Source organism: Natator depressus, chromosome 16, assembly GCF_965152275.1.
Source record: "Natator depressus isolate rNatDep1 chromosome 16, rNatDep2.hap1, whole genome shotgun sequence".
NCBI classification, from domain to species: Eukaryota; Metazoa; Chordata; order Testudines; family Cheloniidae; genus Natator; species Natator depressus.
The window spans coordinates 14077472-14098259 of record NC_134249.1 but is presented as its reverse complement, the minus strand read 5'-3'; the positions used below and the strand labels follow the sequence as shown (position 1 = coordinate 14098259).

Sequence of the window (20788 nt, the reverse complement as noted above, 5' to 3'; positions counted from 1 at the left end):
AGGGGACATTATCTCGCTGAGTTCCCCTCCTCCTCCCGTGACTCAACAGTACCTGGCCATTCACTGTCTCCCATCCACGGGTGGAACTAAACGGACCCTGCTTAGCTTAGGGGACCGGGCGGGCGAGGGCGGACAGAGTCGTGCCGGGGGCGGGGCTGGCACGTGCCACCTCCCCCGGCCGCACTGTTTATGACCCGCCTCCGCTGTCACGTGACTCATCCGCGTGGGCCCTTGGGAAGGGGCACGAGAGGCGGGGCCTGGGAGGTTCCTTCGTCCAATAATAATCCGCGGAGGCCGGAGGGAAAATGGCGGGTGGCGCTAAACGGTCGCGAGGCCTGCCGGTGGGTCATGGCGGCGGGGGGAGGGGTGTGCCTCAGCGCGGGCCCGCTTTCGGGGGGGCCCCTCAGCGCGGGCCCGCTCTCCCCCTTCCTCTGCGCCGCGGGGGCCCCACGTGCTGGGCTGTCTCCCCGGGCGGGGTCCGTATGGCGGGGGGGCTTCCTGCTCTGCCACCAGCCCCGGAGTGACGCGGGGGTGGGATCTGAATCGGGCCCACGCGGGTCGTTCCCCGCTGAAGGCTGGCCAGGGGCTGTGCTGGGGTGAGGGTGCCTGCTGCTCTGGGCGCAGACACGTGTGGGTGTGTCTACACGGCGGTGTAAACCTCGGGCTCAGCAGCTCAGCTTTGAGCCCAGCTCCATCCCCCACCTTGCTACTGTTCACACGCAAATCTGTCTGACTCCGGTCAGCAAGCTCCCAGGTCTTCGGCCCTGCTGGGGAGCTGAGCTCAGGTCCCAGCGAGACCTGGTCCAAATCCTGTCATCTGGTAGTGTGGATGCCGCTCAAGCGACAGACCTGGGTCAGAAGGTCTGTATAGTGTGGTATGGATGCCTTCGCATGGTCCAGCAATTGTAAACCCAGATTTACAATGCAGTTAGGGTGCTCAAAGCGAGGGCTTGGAAACACCAGAAGTGCAGGTCCCACATGCCTGGGTTTACAGTGCAACGTAGACATGTCCTAGAAGGGCCAGAAATGAAAGTGTTGCCCTATCTATACTGTGTTTTGTTTCAGAGTAACAGCCGTGTTAGTCTGTATTCGTAAAAAGAAAAAAGAAAAGGAGTACTTGTGGCACCTTAGAGACTAACCAGTTTATTTGAGCATGAGCTTTTTGTGTTTTGTTTGTTGGGAAGGGAGGCAGGAAGGGGGTGTAAACGTAGCTACTCTGTGCAAACCTTTGGATTGGATGCAATACACCATTATGAAACGGGTATGTTTACATGCCCTGTTTTGCACTAGTACAGTATGCCTACCTGAAAAGTTTATACTGATGTTACTACATCATGAAAATGGGTGCAAATTTCACTAGTGTAGAGGAGCCCTTGAATGCTAGAGTGCACAACCTAACTGGAGTAAAGGCCCTAATGCTGCTTCTGTAAACAAGGCAGAGAGGGATCTCTGATTCTAGAGGCACCATCGCTTCCTTAACCTGTCTCTCCCAGTGCCTTGCTTGTTGAGAGAGCTCTACATCTGGATGAATTTTTGTTGTACTTATAACTTTTGTGATCCTTGTTAGCCAGCTGATGGAATGTAAATAGTTCACTGCTTCTTTTTTAGGAGAAAGAGAAAAAGGTTGACTGGCGTAAATGGAAACAAGAAAGTAAGGAGACACTTTTTTTACGTATTATGTGTATAATTTCCAGTGCTCTTAGAAAGAAACCTTCAAACATCCATCAAATAGCTTGACTAGCTGGAGGACAGGCTCTTCATGAAATCCAGAGCCCTTTTACTTGTGGGTCATTGATTCAAAGCCAAACTAGGCTGGCTCATGATAAAGAAGTTGCCATCCAAGGACTGGCATGGTAGCATGTGTGAAGTGACAAGCATGCCAAATTTCTACTGGATGTGTCTTCACATTACAAAAAACTAGCCATGGTTAGCATTTTTGTTGATTGTCTCAGGAAAGAAGACAAACACTCTTTTCTCTCTTACTGTTGATAGTGTGGCACTCAGGTGTACAACCTTGATGTCATATTTTATTCCTATTTTCCTCCCCTGTCTCTCTCTGTCCACATGCTGTCACCAGGTCCTGTCTAGTTGCCCTAACTGTAGTAGGTTTTTGAATTTACTTGAATTCTGGTGATAAACCATTACAGTATTGTGTCTCTTCTTATTTAAACCAGATGGTTATTCTCCATTTCAGAAAAAGAAGAGAAGAAAAAATGGAAGGAAATAAAGCTATTGAGAAAACTGGAAAAGAAAAGAATGCAGGAGGTGATAGAAAAACAAAAAGAAGAAGAAAAGGCAAAGGAAGACAAAGGTAACAGCCTTGAGTTGATGGGAAGGGCCGTGTGTGAGGGCTGGAAAATCTAATGTGTGAGGCGCAGATTTTAGCTACTTGAGATGCATCTCAGCTGTATAAGCAGAAAAGGATATATTATTGCTTAACTTTCACAAATTGGTATAATCACATACCAGTTCAAATACACAGGTAGGCAGTAATTCAGTACAGTGAGTGGTGTATGTGAGACCACTCAATAGACAACCTGCTGTCTTAAGACATCTCCTAAGCGTCTTCAAGTGTACAGAGTGCAATTCTGCTTCACCTCTAAGAAGTGGCCACTAAAAAGATCAGCAAAAGTCTGTTGCTAAATATAGGTTTCGTTGTACTCAGTCACAGTATCCCATAATCCCTCCTCATTGTATCCTCCTTCCATTCTTGTGCCAAAAAGAGGAAGACAAATGTGTATTCAACAATACAAAATGATGAAGCATTTAGTACTCCTGTAGGAAGAATGCAGCAGTCCTGTTACTTTTAAACTAGCTAGCCTATTGCACAATCCTCTGTAAAATTCCTGTGTGTCCATTGATCAATTCTCTAGAGTCTAGTCAATACTTCAGACTTGGTGCCCTCTCCTGCTCCTTTTAAACCCAATGGCAAAAGTCCAATTGACTTCTTTGGGAAGAGGAGTGGGGCCCTTATTCTGTAAAAGGCACTATATCGGAGTGCTTTGGAATCTTATTATTTGTAGTGTGGAAGCCTCAGTATGAACTGAGGCCCCTTGGTACCAGGTGCCATGAAAACACCAGGCAGTCCTTGCCCCGAAGAGCTTACAATTAAAATGAAAGAACCAAAAGCTAATACTGTCCCTTTAGCAACACAAATGGGAGTAGAACTGCCAACCTCTGGCTCTTCTGTCTGATCCCATTCTTGTTTTCTAGGACGTCATTACACAGTTAGCGTAGCTCTGCCAGGTTCCATCCTGAACAATGCACAGTCTCCAGAGTTGCGGACATACCTTGCTGGGCAGATTGCCAGGGCCTGTGCCATCTTCTGTGTGGATGAGATTGTGGTGTTTGATGAGCAGGGAGAAGATTCAAGGTAAGGGTGACCCATTGTCTTCCCTGAATAACCTGTCCCTCAGTGTTTCCAGTTTCTGTGTATCTTGTCTCAAATGAAGGCCAGCAGGAAACAGAGCTGTGGCTTTTCCCTGTCAAATGCTTTGTCTGATGAGATCTCCCTCATTAGTCTTTTCTGTTTGTGTGGGGAGGGGGCAGGCACTGGGGTGCAGCAGTGGCTATTCCCCAAACAACATGATTAATGACTGAAATAAAATAGGTTGGATGGTTCTAGAGGGTTGTTAATAACCATTTTGCACTGAGCCCACAGAAGTAGCGACCCAAAACCATCACCTGGTGACTATTCGGTGGCCTGTGAGATGAACTGGTGGTGTGTCCAGTTGCTAGTGGACAGGTGTCCAGACTGCATTTGTTTAAACAATTGGCGTCTTTGTTTAGTCTCAGCAAAAAAGCCAAAGGACTAGATGGAGCAGTTCCAGTCTGTGGGGAAAATGGCTCTGGAGACTGACACTTTGCCATCTTTGAGAAGCACTAAATCCATTCACATTTAGGTTCTTTGTGACTACTTAACCATACAGACCAAGTGACAAGGCATAAGTAGCTCAGCGCCCAGTTTATAGTTCAAATCTGTGATAAAGGTAAAAATGCACAATGTTGGAGCAAATTTGGACCTTATATGTAAACCAAGAAATAGCTTGGTTCCATAGGACACTTAAGTCCCATAAGAACAAGTAGGTTTCATGTAAACGCTGAAGTGTGTGGATCTCACCAGCATGCAACGAACACACGCTAGATGTACAGGAACCTGAAGAAGAGCTCTGCAAGCTTGAAAGCTTGTCTCTCACCAACAGAAGTTGGTCTAATAAAAGATATTACCTCATTCTCCTTGTCTCTCTAATATCCTGGGACTCTCACAACTTCAGAAACCCTGCATATAGGTTTATAGGAAGAAATTTTGTAGTGCTGAGAAAACGTACTGTCTTGACAGCCCTGGAAACTAACAATCTCTGTTTATCCCCCGCACAGACTAGGTAGCAGAATGTCATGCTTTCCCACAGTCCCTCCTCCCTAACTGGGAGGGTCCATCTGTAATCATGCTCCATGACCCATCCAGTCATTGGCCTAGATTAACAATAAGGATGCCAGTTCTGTGACCAACGACCATCCAGTCGGAACTGGTCTGATATCACTTACTACTTTCACAGACCATCTAGCATCTGATGGCTGCTTTATAAAGTAAGTTCTTTTCTGACCTGGGTCAGACTTGAACTGGCACCCAGGGTAAGGGACTCTATATCCTGAATCACTTTTTCCTGTTTCTAGCTGTATACATTTTAATTAAATAGGAATGGAATGTGGCCTCATGTAGAGGTCTGCTTACTCTAGGGGCTGTGTAAATGTCTTGGAAGATCAGACTGCATTCATTTTCTTTCAGGACTGTGGAAGGGCAGTTTGACGGGATTGGAAAGAAAGGACAGGCCTGCGTGCAGCTGGCTCGGATTCTACAATATTTGGAGTGTCCTCAGTAAGACCAATATGATAGCTTTGCACACCATGCAGAGTCAGTCTTAGTTTAATGCTGTAGCTTATTAACATGGCATTATGGAACACATCTGTCAAAGATTGCAGGAGTAGGTGTTGGGTAGTGGAGGGCCAACATCATATACACTCCTGTATTGTGCTATCTGGAGATAGATTCTGTTCTGATTCACTTATGTTCACATGCTTGAGTTCAGGTATACCTTTAGTATATGGAAGAATGAGATCTGTACAGGGAAAAAGGGCTACCGTGCATTACCAGTGTTGGGATGCCATGACTTCTGCTTAGAATTCAGATCTAAACTCCCAGGAAATAAAAAATCTTGGCAACTGAAAGAGCTGCAGGAATGTGTAGGGTGAAAATGATCAGTATTAATCCGCCATTTACATTCCGTAGGAGCTTTAGCCTTCCAGGGTATATGGTACCGATTTCCTGATTAAAGCTGGAAATCTGAAATTAAAATGAAGCCTGAAATCAGCTTGTTACAATTTTGAGACTTGAATCTCTCTGAACAGATACCTGAGAAAATCATTTTTCCCGAAACACCAGGATCTGCAGTTTGCAGGTAAGGATGTGATTATGTCCCCTTAACACCTAGTTCCCATCCTTAAGGCACAGGCCTTCTTCTCTCCCCCCGGGTGAAGTAAATAGACATGGGGCTCCCACCACTCTACATACCTACTCACTTACCTGGGCAGCCCACTCGCCATTCCAGTTTGTGTGATCCTGGCCTTAGTGTTCTTATGGTCTGTAAGGAGTGGCAGTTGCTAAGGCTTTTCCTTGTCCGAGAGAGTACACTCATGTTCCTCCTCATAACTAGGATGCTTCTCTGCCCGTGCGTGCATGTGGACCATTTCATTGTTTTTCATCAGTGGGGAGGGAGTGATGAGCATGGGGGTGGGGACTGGAGAATCAGGATGAATCCCTTTATAATCTGCCTCCAGGTGCAGTCTGTCCTTCAGTATATCTTCCCCCCACCCCCACTTTTCTCTGTACTGTTTCAGGGCTCCTGAACCCATTGGACAGCCCTCATCATGTGCGGTTAGATGAGGACTCAGAATACCGGGAAGGAGTGGTGTTAGCCCGGCCCACCAAGCCAGGCAAAGGCTCCTTTGTTAACTGTGGGATGAGGAAGGTACGGCCTGTCTGCCCCTTAGATACCCAGAGTAACCTCCTTCCACTTATCAGTCACTCCTTTCAAGGTCAAGTACTATGAGACTAGAATGGCAATAAGCTACCGGTGAGTTTCTTGAAGGGCCATGTCCCACCATTGAATGGGACACAGTTTCTAGCAACACATGCTTCCTGATCCCCATTTTTATTTCATTCAGTCTCCCCTCTGATCAGGGTTTCTGTGTTAATGTTGATAGCGCCCTCTGCTGGGTCCTGGTAGAGGTGTCAGTGCCTCTTAGAGTCCTGCAGTAGGGCAAAATCCTCCAATTAGCATTTGCCTGAATTAACAAACACTTATTCTGTTATCCAGCATATTGAATTGGAAATGCATCATCCATTGCAATTGTTCTAAGCCAACTGAGTGTCTTGGAGGGCTGTAGGTTTAGAGTCCATTTTGCCACTATACAGGGTGTGGAGTCTAACTGCACAGCTCTGCTCAGTGGTGGAACTTGTGGTCTTGGCTGATAGTGTAGTTTGCTTTCCCAAAAGTGGTTTGGTGTGTGGTTTTTTGTTTTTGCTTGTCGTCTGTAGCTTTCTTGTGGGTGGGTGTCCTTGCATCTAAAACCCTTTGTGCTGGTGCTCTATTATTTTAGGAGGTACAGATAGACAGACAGCTAGAGTCTGGTCTTCGAGTCACTGTTCAACTGGACAAGCAGCAGAATCCAGGTAATCCACTACCATCCTGCCTCTGGACAGGCTAGACGTGTAATACTACTAATGTGATCGGTAGTATAGCCTTAGTCCTGCAGAAGTTAGTCTTCGCACTGAACTCCCTCAGCCTTCGGGCAATGCCATGTGGCAGATACGATGTCTTTAAACATGTTCAGGAATCATCATACCCAGTTATAGCGAATAATTACTAGCCCCCATGCCCCTCAGTTTGAGAGTTAATTACTAATTTATTCTATCTTAATGTTGCGCTGTTTAGAACTCAGCAGTGTTTTGATCTTCATCAATGTATAGACAGTGCTGAATGGACTAAACTCTTACAGGCTTTTCTTATAAAGTTAAGGAGTGGAGCTTGTTTATGCCCTAGGGAAGAGTACTGGAAACATGGCACAGGGTGTTGCTGGTTGACTTCCAGCAGTGTCTGGAGAACTGCAGTTCTCCAATGCTAATCCACTGGCTTTGCTTTCAGACAGTAAAATACAGAAAGGCACTGTAGTGTCCTCGAACCATCCACGGACTGTGTCTGGCCTGTACTGGGGTTACAATATCCGCTTAGCCTCCTGCCTGAGTAAGTATTTACACAGCATTCTGTCACCTACCTGCTGGGGCCAGGGCAGCAGTAGCTGATCTACTTTTCCTGAGTTCTCTGTACACACTTACATTGACTTCTACACAGATTCTAGTTGTACTTGCTGCAAACGTGCAGCACAAGCCAGATGCTTGTTTCTTCCATTTTCTTGGGGCCCATGTGCTGCCATTGATGATTTAATGGGTATTTTCCATCTCTAGTTTCCTTGACCCTATAAGGTAGTATGGTAATGGAGCCTGTACTCACCTGCTCTGCCCTCTGGATTTAGAAACTTCACTCATTGATGCAGAAGATGGGGAATGATCCAATATCTGAACATTGATAGAATTTGACTGTTGGGAAAGGAAACTAATTGCCATCATAGTAATGCAGGCAAGAGATAATGCTCTGCAGTGACCCTGGCTAGTTACGCATTCCCACCCTTAAGCACCAATAGCTCAGGTGTCACAGCTTCCTAAGAGCCCTAGTAATTTTCTGCTTTCCCCCACTAATCAGTGGGACCTTCCCGGGCAGACCAGGTTCCAAAACTTACAAGATCCCTGTAGAGCCCCCTCAGAAGTAGGAGATTTGAATACTAGAGGTACCACCCTACTGTATGTAACCACTGAGTGATTCCTGGCAGACATGCCAGCCGGGGGCTGGTTCAGCAGTTGATGTAAGAGCCAGTATTTTTCAGGAAAGATATTAAGATTGAAAGAGAAATTATGGTGCCATTCTGCTGATGGAATTTGGAGGCATCTTGGTGAGAAAGATGAGTGATTTGTACACTAACAGTACAACTACTAGATACCACTAAAATGTAGGAGGCAGTAGAAGCAATTCTTAGTTACTAACCTTCGGGTGTATAAAATGCTACTGTATTTGGAACCCTCTAAAGCAGGGGATGCCACCACCTACTTTCCTTCTATGTTTGTTTCCCAGGTGCTGTTTTTGCCGAATGCCCTTTTAAAGAAGGCTATGATCTCTCTATTGGGACCTCTGAGCGAGGGACCTGTGTGGACCAGGCAACTCTCCCCTCCTTCAGGTAACTGGACTGATTCCTTGCTGTTCATCCCATCCCATCCCATCCCTTCGCTGGTAAACCAGCCCCACGAGCAAGATGCCTGCGGTAGAACAACCAGTGCATTTGAGATAACTGCAGTAGCCAGTGCTGCTGTGTGAGTATTCTCCCTGGCAAGGCTTTCCTCTGCAGCAATAGGGTTCATGTCCTCAGATGTAAGCATGTAACTCCCATTCACTCTGGTGGGATTTGCACCACCCTGCTCTGTTGTGTAGATCAAGTTACAGAACAGACGTATGTCTGTATAACTGTGTCGCTCAGGGATGGATTTTCCACAATGTAATTATACCCACCAAACTCCTGGTGTAGACAGTGCTATGTTGATGGAAGGGCTTCTCCTGTCAACATAGCTACTGCCTCTTGGGGAGGTGGATTAACTATGCCAACAGGAAAAGCTCTCCCATTGGGGTAGGTGGTGTCTTTGTGAAGCAATGCAGCTGTGCTGGTGCAGGGCTGTATGTGGAGATAAGCCCTGATTTACCTGCTCTGATATTCTTTCCATACATGTGTTCCCCATATACCAGGCCAAAACTAAACTGTGAGCATTTCCATGGGTTGGATCTTCTGATCAAATTTGTCAAAGCAAGAGTTAAATTAGTTCACTGGATGCTGTCATTATGGAGTACAGTTCAGGATATTTTTGCAGCTGTTTGGATGACAGTTGGGGGTAAGGGCAGCTTTAGTTCCAAGGCCATCTGTTTCCTTTTTACTCTGCTTTGGTTATGTAGCTGAACGGTGTTTTTGTTCAGTGTATCGGGAGAACTAGACGCTATTTATGTTCTGAACTTACTCTACAGCACATTCAAAGAACCAGAATCATCACTTGTGCTGGCCTTCAACAAATTGTATACAGCTCTTACAAGCTCTTAACTAGCCTGCTCTGGGTGACCTTGGTCAAGTCGCTTCATCTCTGTGCCTCCATTTCCCCATCTGTAAAACGGGGATGATAACATCAGACCTTTTTTGTAAAGCACTTTGAGATCTACTGATGAAAAATGCTATGTAAGAGCTAAGTAGTGTTGTTAAAGATTGCAGGGGCAACACTAGTTCCTTCTGACCCAGTACTGCTGGTAGGATCCAGGATTCTTCTGTCCTATAAACCTGTGTGTGTCTGCTCTCTTCCAGCCATGTTCTAATAGTATTTGGAGGTCTCCAAGGCCTGGAGGCTAGTGTGGATGGTGACCCAAACCTGGAGAGCACTGACCCAAGTGTCTTGTTTGACCTTTACCTAAACACATGTCCCAGCCAGGGCAGCCGCACCATCAGGACAGAGGTATGTCACATGAATAATAGCATGATGCGTGACAGCACCTTCCTCCTAAGGATCAATCCCCTATTAGTGTTTCCCTCTAAGAAAGGGAAGCTATGTCTGTTAGCTGTGAACTAAGTGGTTTGGATAGTACCCTCCTAGCTCCAGTTATACAAGTGGTCTTTCTAAAATACATTTATTTATTTTTTAAAACAGATCTTTAGGTGCAGTGTTTGAATGGGGAGATATTAACTATTTTTTGTGGTAATGTGGCATATAGGAGCCCCCTGTGCTAGGTACTTTACAAACCCCAAACAAAAAATGATTCCAGGCCCAAAGAGCTTATAAACTGCCCTTTAGCAATGAAGCTCTTTGTAGAGGCTGAAGGTTCAGTAGCGAATCTGGCTTGGCTAACGTATTTTTGCAGCCATATCTGCTATAGGTACAAGCACACGAATCCCACTACTACCCTTCTGCAAACAATCATTAAACTTGTTTGTGTTAAGTGATGGGTGCTGAAGTGTCACCCTTTGAACAGTGGATCTGATCCTACTTTCTGTTGTTGGTTCCAGGAAGCACTACTGATATCTCTGTCTGCCCTGAGACCCCACATAGATGAGGCTGTGAGGAAAGCCCGTGGTAGCTGAAAGGGAAAAAACACTGATCTACAGAACTGAACCTACCTTCTCTCTTGCTTTCACCTGCACCAGCACTCTTCCTTGTTCTCAGATGGCTCATTCCAAGTTATGTTAACCCTAAACCTAGGAAGAGCTGCTGGGGGTGATGGGTAAGTCACCAGGGCAGCCTGCCACACTCCAGCCTCTTTGAGAGTGACGAAGAAAAGCACAGTACCCTTACCAAAATGGCTACAGCTTTTTCATTGACTGAAACCTGAGACTGAGATTAAGCACTGACTCTACACTGGCTGTGGCTTCTTTGGGGGCACAAACAGCATGGGAAGCCTGTCAGTGGATCATGCAGCACCAAGAGAGGTATTAGAAAAAATAAAACAGAACTGTCATATTTAATGCATTGGAGTTTTTAAAAGTAGGGGCAGTGGCAAAGGCATTGAATACCTGCTGAAAACTACTAGGAGCTGTTTTCTCAGCACCGCTAAAGAGCATGGTCTAAGTGGCTAATGAGCCTTTTGGGCCTTTCAAGAGTAATGGTGAGGTAGAGTGCTTCTGGATATTGTGGGGCAGCTCCAAGTTAACTGATGCAAAATGGTGTTGTGTAACTTCTGTGGCTAGGAGGAGCCCCTTTTTCAAGTCACTCTGCCTGTCTGAAGAGCAGCTCTCTTGCTGCAAGGCTGAACAGTAACCTGACCATTTAATTTACAGCAATCGGTACACTCACCTCCTTTGTTAGTGAGTGTGTCCGTTTCTGGAGATCTAGCCAATGCAAGGAGTGCCTGGGACTTTCCTCCTAGTGGACATGAGTGTCACAACTAACCCTATGGTTGTACTCCTCCTGAACCTCATATTGATGTAAGTCTTTCACTAGTGCTAAAACTTAACTCTTTCTTGCAATCAACAATGGTGCTGTTGGGCCAAATACAGTAGGTATACAACCCATTACACTGTACTGTAAATGCTCCTTCCTTTCTCTTCTGTACAGGTAGTGTCTAGCTCCCTTATGTAAATACTATAGCTGCTTAGTCAAGCCTAATCTTTTTGGAAGGAGGCTGATGCTATTAAAGAGTTAACTTGCTTACAGGAAGTGTAGTGTCCTTTAAAGCTGCCATGCCACACTAGCCACCAAGTGATGACCTCACTCTTAAGACAGCATTGAGCTTTCCTGAGGGCAGTTGGCTCCATACCTAAAATTGAGCCTTAAAAGCTGCTTACATTAAAGGACAGGCAGCATCCATTAAGTCTGCAAGTTAAAACAATGAGGAACAGAGAAATAATTGGAAGAGTCCAGTATACCATCATGGTACTGGCTGTTAGTAAGAAACTAATCCATAGTATGGATTTTCAGTGAAAATGGTGCAAAATACATTGTTCCACAGGGATAACAGTAAAGAATTGGGGGCCCTAAGTTAATTCTGGGAACCAAGTGGTTTCCCTGTGCCTCATACTCTGAAAGCATAGCTCAGTAAGAGCATTTCCTTTGGTGTCCTCTTAACTGAGTAAATATAGCAATGGGGCTTTGTGGGCAGGGTCTAGAGATACACCCGTTAAGCCAAGCATAGAAGGGGATAGGGAAAGCACATTAAAATACTGCACTGACTTTTTATTAAGTTCCAGCAGCCATTTTTAGGGCCAAGGGTACAGCATTTTTGGTATTTGCATCCTCAAGAAACAGGCCACCCTATTAATTATTGCAGGCCCACAAAAAGCTCCCAGACCATTTAAAAAAAAAAATAGCTGGGGAGGAAAGAATAAATTTGAGCCCATACATACCCCTGATAAATAATTACTACAGTTAAGTCCCTTCTGTTGGATGCCTTCACCTCAGAGTGTTCTGTCATCAATCCCCTGGGCGAGTTCAGCTGTTGCGTCCAGGCATGATGGCTTGTAAACGATTTGTTCTTTTCAAGATGTTAGGAACAAACAGCAGCCCCGATGCCCGCTCGATGCTCTCAATAGGAACCAGGAAATGTTCAAGTGGGATTGTCTCCTCCACGGGGCTGTTGGGCATCACATAGGAGCGCAGCTCAATCTCTCCATTAAGCTTCTCTAGGATGAGTACTTTGAAGAAGTGCGTGGGGACCGCCACATGGTTCTTGCCAATCACCTGGTACTTGATGTACATCTTCCCATCTGCCTCCATCCTACACAAAGAACAAGATTCTGTTACTGCTGCTTCTTACTTAGTACTCATGTGCACAAACCCCTCAGGGCACAGATTGTGTCTTCCATGGCTTTAGATGAATATATGCATGACTAAGGCCAGAAGGAGCCCTTATGATCTTCTAGTCCAGTGGTCCCCAACCTTTCTGTGGGAATAGCACATTCCTATTCCCAAAAGACTGTGGAGGGTGCCAAACACCCCACCACCGAAATGCTGCCGAGAAATGGCAAATCTTCTCAGCAGCATTTCGGCAGCGCGGTGTCCTGCGGGCGCACACAACTGCCCCGGGGGGCGCCATTGTGCCTGCAGGCACCACATTGGAGACCCCGATCTAGTCTGACCTCTTGCATAACGCAGGACTAGAATTTCACCCAGTGTTTCCTGCATAAAGCCCATAATTTCTGGTTGACCTAGAGTATCTCTTTTAGAAAAAGACATCAGTTCTTGATTTAAAGTTAAGGGCTGTAGCAGGGTCTAGACCCCCAGCTAACCTGGGAGACACTATACATAGTAAAACAGGAATGAAGTTCCACTCCCCATCACCCCTTTCACCATATCTAATTTGGTCCTTTGTTTAACTGAGTCTGTTCAAGTGATTGCCCTTCCTGCCTCTAAACATGGTTCATTGCAGTCAAAGATTATACCTTTATTTGGAAAACGTGACTATACAATAGGATAGATTAGTCCTTTATTGCAGCCTGTGGCACTGCTAGTACCAGATCTGACAAGACAGCCAGACTGTAAAAGTGACTATGAAATACAGCGCAAGATGACTAAGCTACTGTCACTCTCCCAAACTAAGTGCAAAAAGAAAGCATTGATGGAACGTAAATCAGAGTTAAATTATTTACCTTTTAATCCTACCCAGGTAATCTGAGTTCCTCTATCAGATTATTTTTAAATCTGATCTGTCCCTTCAGGGGTTTATTCAATTGAAAGATGTATAAACTAATCCCAAGCATAACAAACTAGCCCACTAAATTCCTACATGCATACATGGAAAATGTGGGAGTGTTTAAAACAGTATCTATTGCTATTTCTGAGAGCATGACAAGACAAGTCACATTCTTAGCCCATCTTAATTTCCCTGTATGATGCATGTTTTAAGATCAGTTTCAATCCAGCTCTGGTATTTACCTGGGTAGGAAGAGTGGGCCAGTGCAGACATATACATTCTTGTTGTACTTCGTTAAACTCCTGCAGTATTTCTCCAGGTTATTCCAGGCTTTCTGGTTCAAATGAGGATCCTAAAAACAAAACAAACACAATACAGCCAGGAAAAAGTCAAGTATGTAAGTCAGTCTGAGCTCTGTTCTCTCTTCCTGTGCACCTTACATCCTAAGCTTTTTCCAGCTCGAGTTAATAATGAAAATAATAGCTCTTATATAGCACTTATTAGATCTCACAGCACTTTATAAAGGTGTTCAGTATCATCACCCCCATTATACAGATAGGGGAACTGAGGCAGAGATCCATGAAGTAACTTGCCACAGTCAGCCAGCAGGGCAGAGGCAGAGCCAGGAATAGGATCCAGAGTGGGGTGAGGAGCTGAGAATCTATTTATCTTAAAGAGAAGGTGCAGGGATGACTTGATCACAGTCTATAACCCCCTACAGGGGGAACAAATATTGGTAATGAGCTCTTCAATCTACCAGACAAAAGGTATAACAAGATAGAAAAATTCAGACTGGCTTGCATCTATAGAGGAGGTCAGACTTGATTATCATAGTGGTCCCATCTGGCCTTGGACTCGCTTCCCAGTCCAGTGCTCTATCTACTAAGCCACACTGTTTATAGGGTAGTTTATTTATCTGATGGTTTTTAATCATTTTCAGCATGACTGTTTGTGACGCATAAACCTGAGTTATCTCACAGAAATGCTTTGTATACCTGAAGTCACTTTGGATTAATCCTTGGCCAGAGACACAGTTTCAGGCTGCTGTGAACACTTATTTATTTCAATGTGATTGCTCCCATGAGTAAAGCTATGCACGCATGGGAGTGTTTGCAGGATCAGGGCCTTAGTTTGGTAGGAAATACATGTGGCCCTTGAGTTAATTTAGGTGATCCTCTCTATTTACAGAGGCAGGTTTGTCCAGCAGTTCTCAACCCCTGCACTGGCCTGGGGCTCAGGAGAACCATTCCCCATTCTGACAGACTTCCTATGTAACTGTGTGCCTCAGTTCCACATCTGTAAAAAGGGAAGCGTATTATTCCCAGTCTCAGGAATGTTAGGATGACAATAACAAAGATTGCGAAGCACCCAGGGCTTCTCTACACCTAACTATACCAGTACAACGTCCCCTGTGGACGCGCCTATTCGAGAATAAGTGTCCACAGGGGGAGTTATACCAATACAACTAGCAATGTAACTGCTGTACCAGTACAGTTCTGCTGGTAAATTTTCCCACCTAGACATGCCATTAGTAACTCTGTTGATGGTGGCCATCTACATACCTACACAGAGAGAAATTTGGATTGTGAGATTGTTAGTTAATTCCAGTCCCTAAACAAGTGTCAGCCAATTCATTTGAAACATGAAACTGAGGTAACTTCCTTCCCTGTAAACTATCTAACTAGAAAGATAGAAGGGTTTGACCAGTCAAAATGGGGAAGACAAGATTTCGATCAGTTACAAGAAACCCTTAGGCAAATCATTAAAGATGTGGCAGCAGGTAGGTACTATACTGCAGGACAATCCTATCTCCTATAATGCTTGTGGTTCCATTCTGTTCAACAGAATATTGATAGAGAATTGGTCAAAGGAAAGAGATTAAACTAGGAGAGGAAAAACAGAGGTTAGTTTCTACAGCTTATGGGTAGAAATAGATCAAGTGGCTGAGGCCTTCAGAGGGACAAACAATAGGTTGGATAGGAAAATTACAGACTGTAGAAGGGTTGAGGACAAGAACCGTGAGTTGTCAGAAAGGCGTACTCTTAAGTGGAGGTTAAAAAGACCCCCTGCAGCTCCTGGAGTCCTCCAGGGAAGGGCACCCCATACCTGAAGGCCCAGAAGGAAAAGAATTGTTCAAGAAAGCTAAATATTGATAAATTTGACTCTCATACAGAGGGAGCTCAAATTCATGAGCATGTTACTATGGTCAAAACTTTCCTAGCAAATTTTGAAGGTGTTTCAGAAAATGATAAAATTAGGTTTTTAAAGAGGACAATAACCACAAACCTCATCCCCAGACAGCAGCCAGAACTTCGAAGAATCATGCCTTCGGCTAATCAACTACTATGCATAGATAAACCCTGCCCTCTGGTTTACAAGATTTTTGTAAGGATAACACCTACAAGTCCTTCTATGGAGAAATGAGGTGGGTTTGCTTAAATACTAATGGTGCTGTAAATCCAGACCAGCACCCTCATTTGAAGTAGCTGTAAAAGATACCAACCTATGTCAGAGAAAGAACAGAGTTGATTTAGATTCACATAAAACCCCCATAGAGCTAAATTTTCACTCTAGCCCAGAAGGCACTAGTAGTGAGCAGAAGAATGGTCCAGGGAGGCAGAGAAAAGACCTCTGATTTGCCAGGCAGCATTTATGCCCTGGAGGCTGGAAAAACTGAGCTAGGGTTGGGAGGTAGAAAGTTAACCTCCAACAAGAAATCATTCCCAAGAAAGTGGGGATGGTAAAGCATCAGCTAGTAGGGCCAAAGAAAGGTAAGAATACATGTGGTAGAACTTGGAAAGTCAGAAGAAACCATCAACAGATGAGGGGCCTGATACTAAGCAGATGTTCCAGGCAACAGATGGACAACAAGCTGGAGCAAGTTATGTCCTTGTTTGCTTACCTAACCACAAACAGTGTAACAGGAAGGCCAAGAAGATCCTGGGTCTTAGGTGGCCACATGGGGGCCACCATCCCAAGATAGCTGACTAGGGTCCCATAACCTATCACATCAGGGGGAGGGATTCACTGGTATTTGTCAAGCTGAAGTAAATCCTGGACTAAGGAAATCAAACACCTCATAGTGCAGAATCAGAAGTCACACTACTGGCAGGAAGATTAGCATCGGTCAAATTCTTTGATTTTGATTCTCTGTCATCAATAGGGAGTTCAGGGAAAGTTGATCTAGGAGAGCTTAACCTAAACGAGCCCACCAGAAGATTGTACTTTAGGATTTAAGTGCAAGGTGCTGACATACACACCGCTCCTTGATTTGGAGCAAAAGTAATTCTCAGGAGAGGGAGAATGTTTGAGCAGGTCACTCAGGCAATAGAAAGTGGGAAAGCCCTTAATCCTTGTGAAAAGTACAGCTACGTCCAGAATGAACTGCACTGTGTGAGAGTTTGCTGGATAAAATTAGGCTTCAGGGCCATGAGTAACACAGTTTGTGTCATCCATGTTGAGAGAGTGTGTTAGTGGGTAGCCACCTGTAAGCCCATTCAGCAGGGACCATGGGTTCCTCCAAACTCCACTGGGCTTCGCTACTTCAGCACCTTAGTTTCTGCTTTCTCCTGCAACAGTATACCCCATCCTGCTGGGAGGAGGGATGGGATTTAGGCTTCCCCCTTCCCACCCTTGTCTAGGGAGGAGAACCCCTCTCTCCCTGTATAGACTTCCTCCCTCCCACATGGCAGACACTCTCTCCTGGAAGGTAGGTCAAGAAGCAATGTAGACTTAGATATTAGGACAAACTTTCTAACTCTAAGGGTAATTAAAAGCTCTGGAATAGGCTTCCAAGGGAGGTTGTGGAATCCCCCTCACTGGAGGTTTTTAAGAAAGGTTGGTGGTCTAGGTTTACTTGGTCCTGCCTCATAGGGCAGGGGTGGGCAAACTTTTTGGCCCGAGGGCCACATTGGGGTTGCAAAACTGTATGGAGGGCCTGGTAGAAAAGGCTGTGCCTCCCCAAACAGCCTGGCCCCCACCCCCTCTCACTTCCCAGCTCTTGACTGCCCCCCCAAGAGCCCCCCACCCATCTAACCCTCCTGCTCCCTGTCCCCTGACAGGCCCCCCAGGACTCCCACGCCTTTCCAACCCCCCCGTTCCCCGTCCCCTGACTGCCCCACCCAGAACCTCCACCCCATCCAACCCCCTCTGCTCCCTGTCCCCTGACTGCCCCGACCCCTATCCACAACCTTGCTCCCTGACAGGCCCCCCCAGGACTCTCATGCCTAACCAACCCCCCCTACCCCGACTGCCTCCTGGGACCCGCCAGCCCCGGCTCCCTTACCATGCCACTCAAGCGGCATGTCTGGCAGCCTCGCTGCCCAGAGCACTGCCCGCACAGCAGCATAAGTGCAGGGGAGGGGGGACAGGAGGGGCTAGCCTCCCCTGCTGGGAGCTCAAGGGCCAGGCAGGATGGTCCAGTGGGCCGGATGTGGCCCGCGAGCCATAGTTTGCCCATCTTTGTTGTAGCGGGAGTGGGGGAATTAGGGGACCTCTCCAGGTCCCTTCCAGCCCTACATTTCTATGCCTCCTGTCCAGAAAGATTGGTGTATCCCACTTCCCTTTTTATGCATTCTTTTGAAATGGCAATTTGGGGGCTTTTTTCTCACACAACTGGCTAAAATTAAGAGCTCTGAGGTTGGCAACACTGCTTTCTATTGACTTCAGTGGGTTTGGGGTCAAACCCTTAAGTCACCGTTCACCTTAGTAGTTACAGGTCAGTCCTATACAGCACTGTGTGTGAAAATGTGGGATGTTTATTCACATGGTGTTTTGGAAGTTAGCAAAAAGAAAAAAAGCCGTTTTAAAAGTGAAGTGGACTCCTGCGTTCTATTCCAGCCTCTTCAGTTATGGTGTCCCTCTTTACCTTTCAGGGAGAGGGATTTCTGCTCACATGGCATGGGGAGAAGCCACCCTTTCCCTGGAGAGGAGCAGAGCAACTCAGCCTGGTGGTGTCCCTCTCTCCCATCTAAGGGGAGGAACCTGACAGTGTTGCCAACTCTCACGTTTCCCCGTTTTCCTTAAAGCCCCAGCTCCTGGAGTCATATGATTGCATAAGAACCTCAGCTTCCCTTAAAAAAAAGTTTCTAGCCATCATAGTTGCAGAAAAAAGGCTTGAAAAGCAACCCCCTAAAGCCCCAAAACACGAAGGCAAATAAAAACATCGAGGACTCAAACCCCAGAGGGCACAGTTCGTTGTCTAACTGGAGAAAGACAGGCAACACCAGCAAGGTCCAAACACAAAGCTCTTGATTGAAGAGTGCACATAACAATAGAGAGCAGCCCCCGTCTCCAAAGAGAACCAGCAGCCTCTAAGTAAACCTAATAGGTTTTTATAGACAGTTCCCTTGCATCACAGATTTATTTATAAAGCAGCCCACCCCTCCCCTATGTGAGTTAAAATCCTCTTACGGCAGACACACTGTTGTTACGGCATATGCTGAGCACAAATGGTTAAATTTTGACAAGTCTCTGAAGACTGGTACTTGCTTAGCCAGTGCTTCCTTTTCTGCCTGGAAGTCCTATCTTAAGCCTTGCAACTGGTCCTGGGTATAGGTCAGAAAGCCAAGGGTAAGCCGGAGAAGGGGCAGAAACAGGCATAGCACAGAGCAGGGGCTGGAGACCCCTGAGACGAAGAAGAAAAGGAGGAGGAAAGAGCACGTCCTTGACTCTTCAATCAAGAGCTTTGTGTTCGGACTTTGCTGGCGTTGCCGGTCTCTCTCCGGCCAGACAAGGAACCCTGCCCTCGGCAGTTCGAGTCCTGGACAAAAACAACCCAGCACTGAGTGTTTTTAGAAGGCCTCAGGATTCCTTCCTGAGGCACTCCCGGCTTTAGGGGGTCGTGAACTCCCAGGAGGGCCACACCCGGCTCCCCGACACTGGGGGAGGGGAAGCGCTGCCTAGCCGGTGCCAGCCCTCCAGGGGGGCTCCCTCACGGGCTATGGGACCCGCGGGTTCCCTGTCAGGCTCCGGGGCGGGGGCGCCTCACCTGGGGCGCCACGTTGCTGAGGTAGAAGGTGTCCTGCATGGCCTTCTGGCTCCCCCTGTGGTTGGCGGCGGCCGCCAGGTGGCCGCGGTCGAAGCCGCTGCCGCGGTAGTCGGCGTTGGTGGCCCGGTGATACTCGTGCACCGACTCGTCCGCCTGGAAGTCGCAGGCGGCGCGGTCGCAGGGGCCGCCCGGCGCCGCCCCGCGCAGCTGCTCCAGCACCCACAGGGCGCTGCGGCTCCGCGGGTCGTAGCACAGCACGTAGGACTCGCGGCTCCGCAGCGGCGGCAGCCCCGGCAGCCCGTACTTGGCCAGCTCGCCGCGGGCCGCGCCCCCGGGCGCCGCCGCGGAGAGGTCGGCGGCCGCCGCCGCCGCCACCACCGGCACCACGGGCAGCAGGGGCAGCAAACCCGCCTCGGGCGGGCCGCCGCCCAGCCGCCTCCCGCCCGCCAGCCCCAGCCCCAGCCCCGCGGCCAAGGCGGCCCCGGCCACCAGCCACCTGCTGCCCCGGAGACGCTGCATGGCTGGGCCCCGCCGCCGGCTGCCGGGCGGCGACCTTCCCTCGTCCCGAGGACGAAGCGGGGCCTTAAAGGGGCCGCCGCCAGAGGCCGGAGGCGCCGGCTTGAGGGGAGCAGCTGCTCACACAGCCGGCTGCAGGCAGGTGCGACACGCGGCACCCAGCAGGGCCCCCGCGCGGCTGGGCCCCGTGCAAGGCCCCGGCCCACCAAGGCTTCGGTGGGGCCAACGGAAGCATCGCCCCCTTAAGAGTTGACGCGCTGAGCCCTGGGGCGGGAAGCTCCCGCGGGCACGCGCTGGGCCAATATAGGAACAAGCCACGCCCCCGGCGGGAGTCCCAGCGGCTCAAGCCGAGCAGGCCCTGCTGCAGCCTCGGGCTAGGCAGGAGTAGGGCTAAGGTTTGTCACGGGTATTGCTGGTAAAGGCACGCACAGGTCATGGGCAACAAACAAAAATTCAGGGGAGCCCAGGACCTTTCTGTGACTTCACTAAAAATAACCGGGGGGCGGGGGGGGGAGAATGACAGGCTGAGCCCCCCCTCACCCCCCGCTCCAGCAGCCACAGTGGGGGCACATAGTCGTCCCCCCCCCAGAGTTGGCCGCAGCTGCGGGGAAAGGGTACAGAGTCCCAGCTCCAGGCACACAACCCCAGCTGTTTGGGGAGGATACATCCTCTGGGAAGCTGCAAGGGGGGCACCTCCAGCCCTGGCATCAGCTGCTGAAGCCGTCACTGAGGCCCAGTAAAGTCACGGAATCCATGACTAAGTCGAAGCCTTGGGCAGAAGTCATTTCACAGCTGTGCCTCCCTTTACCCATTTGTAGTGGCTTGGAAAGGAAAAAAAAAATCAGTATTTAGTACAGTGGTTCAGAAGACCCAAGTCTGTACCTAGAGGCAGTGGGAGGCAGCTATACAACTTGCACTAACAACCACATCTGTTAAAATGGAGATATAAAATACATGGTGG

General features: G+C 47.8%; 2 protein-coding genes across 17 annotated transcripts in view; one reads left to right on the top strand and one right to left on the bottom strand.

Annotated features, from left to right (window-relative positions):
• The window catches only part of LOC141999708 (kynurenine--oxoglutarate transaminase 1-like), a 51864-nt gene extending 40674 nt beyond the window's left edge, over positions 1-11190 (top strand). For 10 of the 16 annotated variants that reach the window (XM_074973407.1, XM_074973408.1, XM_074973401.1 and 7 more), the window contains 11 exons: positions 1609-1651; positions 2195-2311; positions 3214-3373; positions 4787-4876; positions 5407-5456; positions 5896-6026; positions 6658-6730; positions 7203-7301; positions 8244-8346; positions 9508-9655; positions 10204-11187. In XM_074973407.1, the coding sequence (XP_074829508.1) occupies positions 1609-1651; positions 2195-2311; positions 3214-3373; positions 4787-4876; positions 5407-5456; positions 5896-6026; positions 6658-6730; positions 7203-7301; positions 8244-8346; positions 9508-9655; positions 10204-10278 (1089 nt within the window). In that variant the 3' untranslated portion in view covers positions 10279-11187. Of the gene's footprint in view, positions 1-211; positions 342-1608; positions 1652-2194; positions 2312-3213; positions 3374-4786; positions 4877-5406; positions 5457-5895; positions 6027-6657; positions 6731-7202; positions 7302-8243; positions 8347-9507; positions 9656-10203 lie in introns of those variants that run through there. The other 6 variants (XM_074973413.1, XM_074973403.1, XM_074973412.1 and 3 more) reach the window with 4 other exon arrangements.
• Positions 11191-11842: 652 nt separating this feature from the next.
• ENDOG (endonuclease G) lies at positions 11843-19830 on the bottom strand. The gene is made up of 3 exons (XM_074973420.1): positions 19312-19830; positions 13565-13674; positions 11843-12407 (listed from the first exon to the last, which is right to left on the bottom strand). The coding sequence occupies exons 1-3, from the start codon at positions 19828-19830 to the stop codon at positions 12122-12124; spliced, it is 915 nt and encodes a 304-aa protein (XP_074829521.1). The 3' UTR covers positions 11843-12121.
• Positions 19831-20788: the final 958 nt, after the last annotated feature.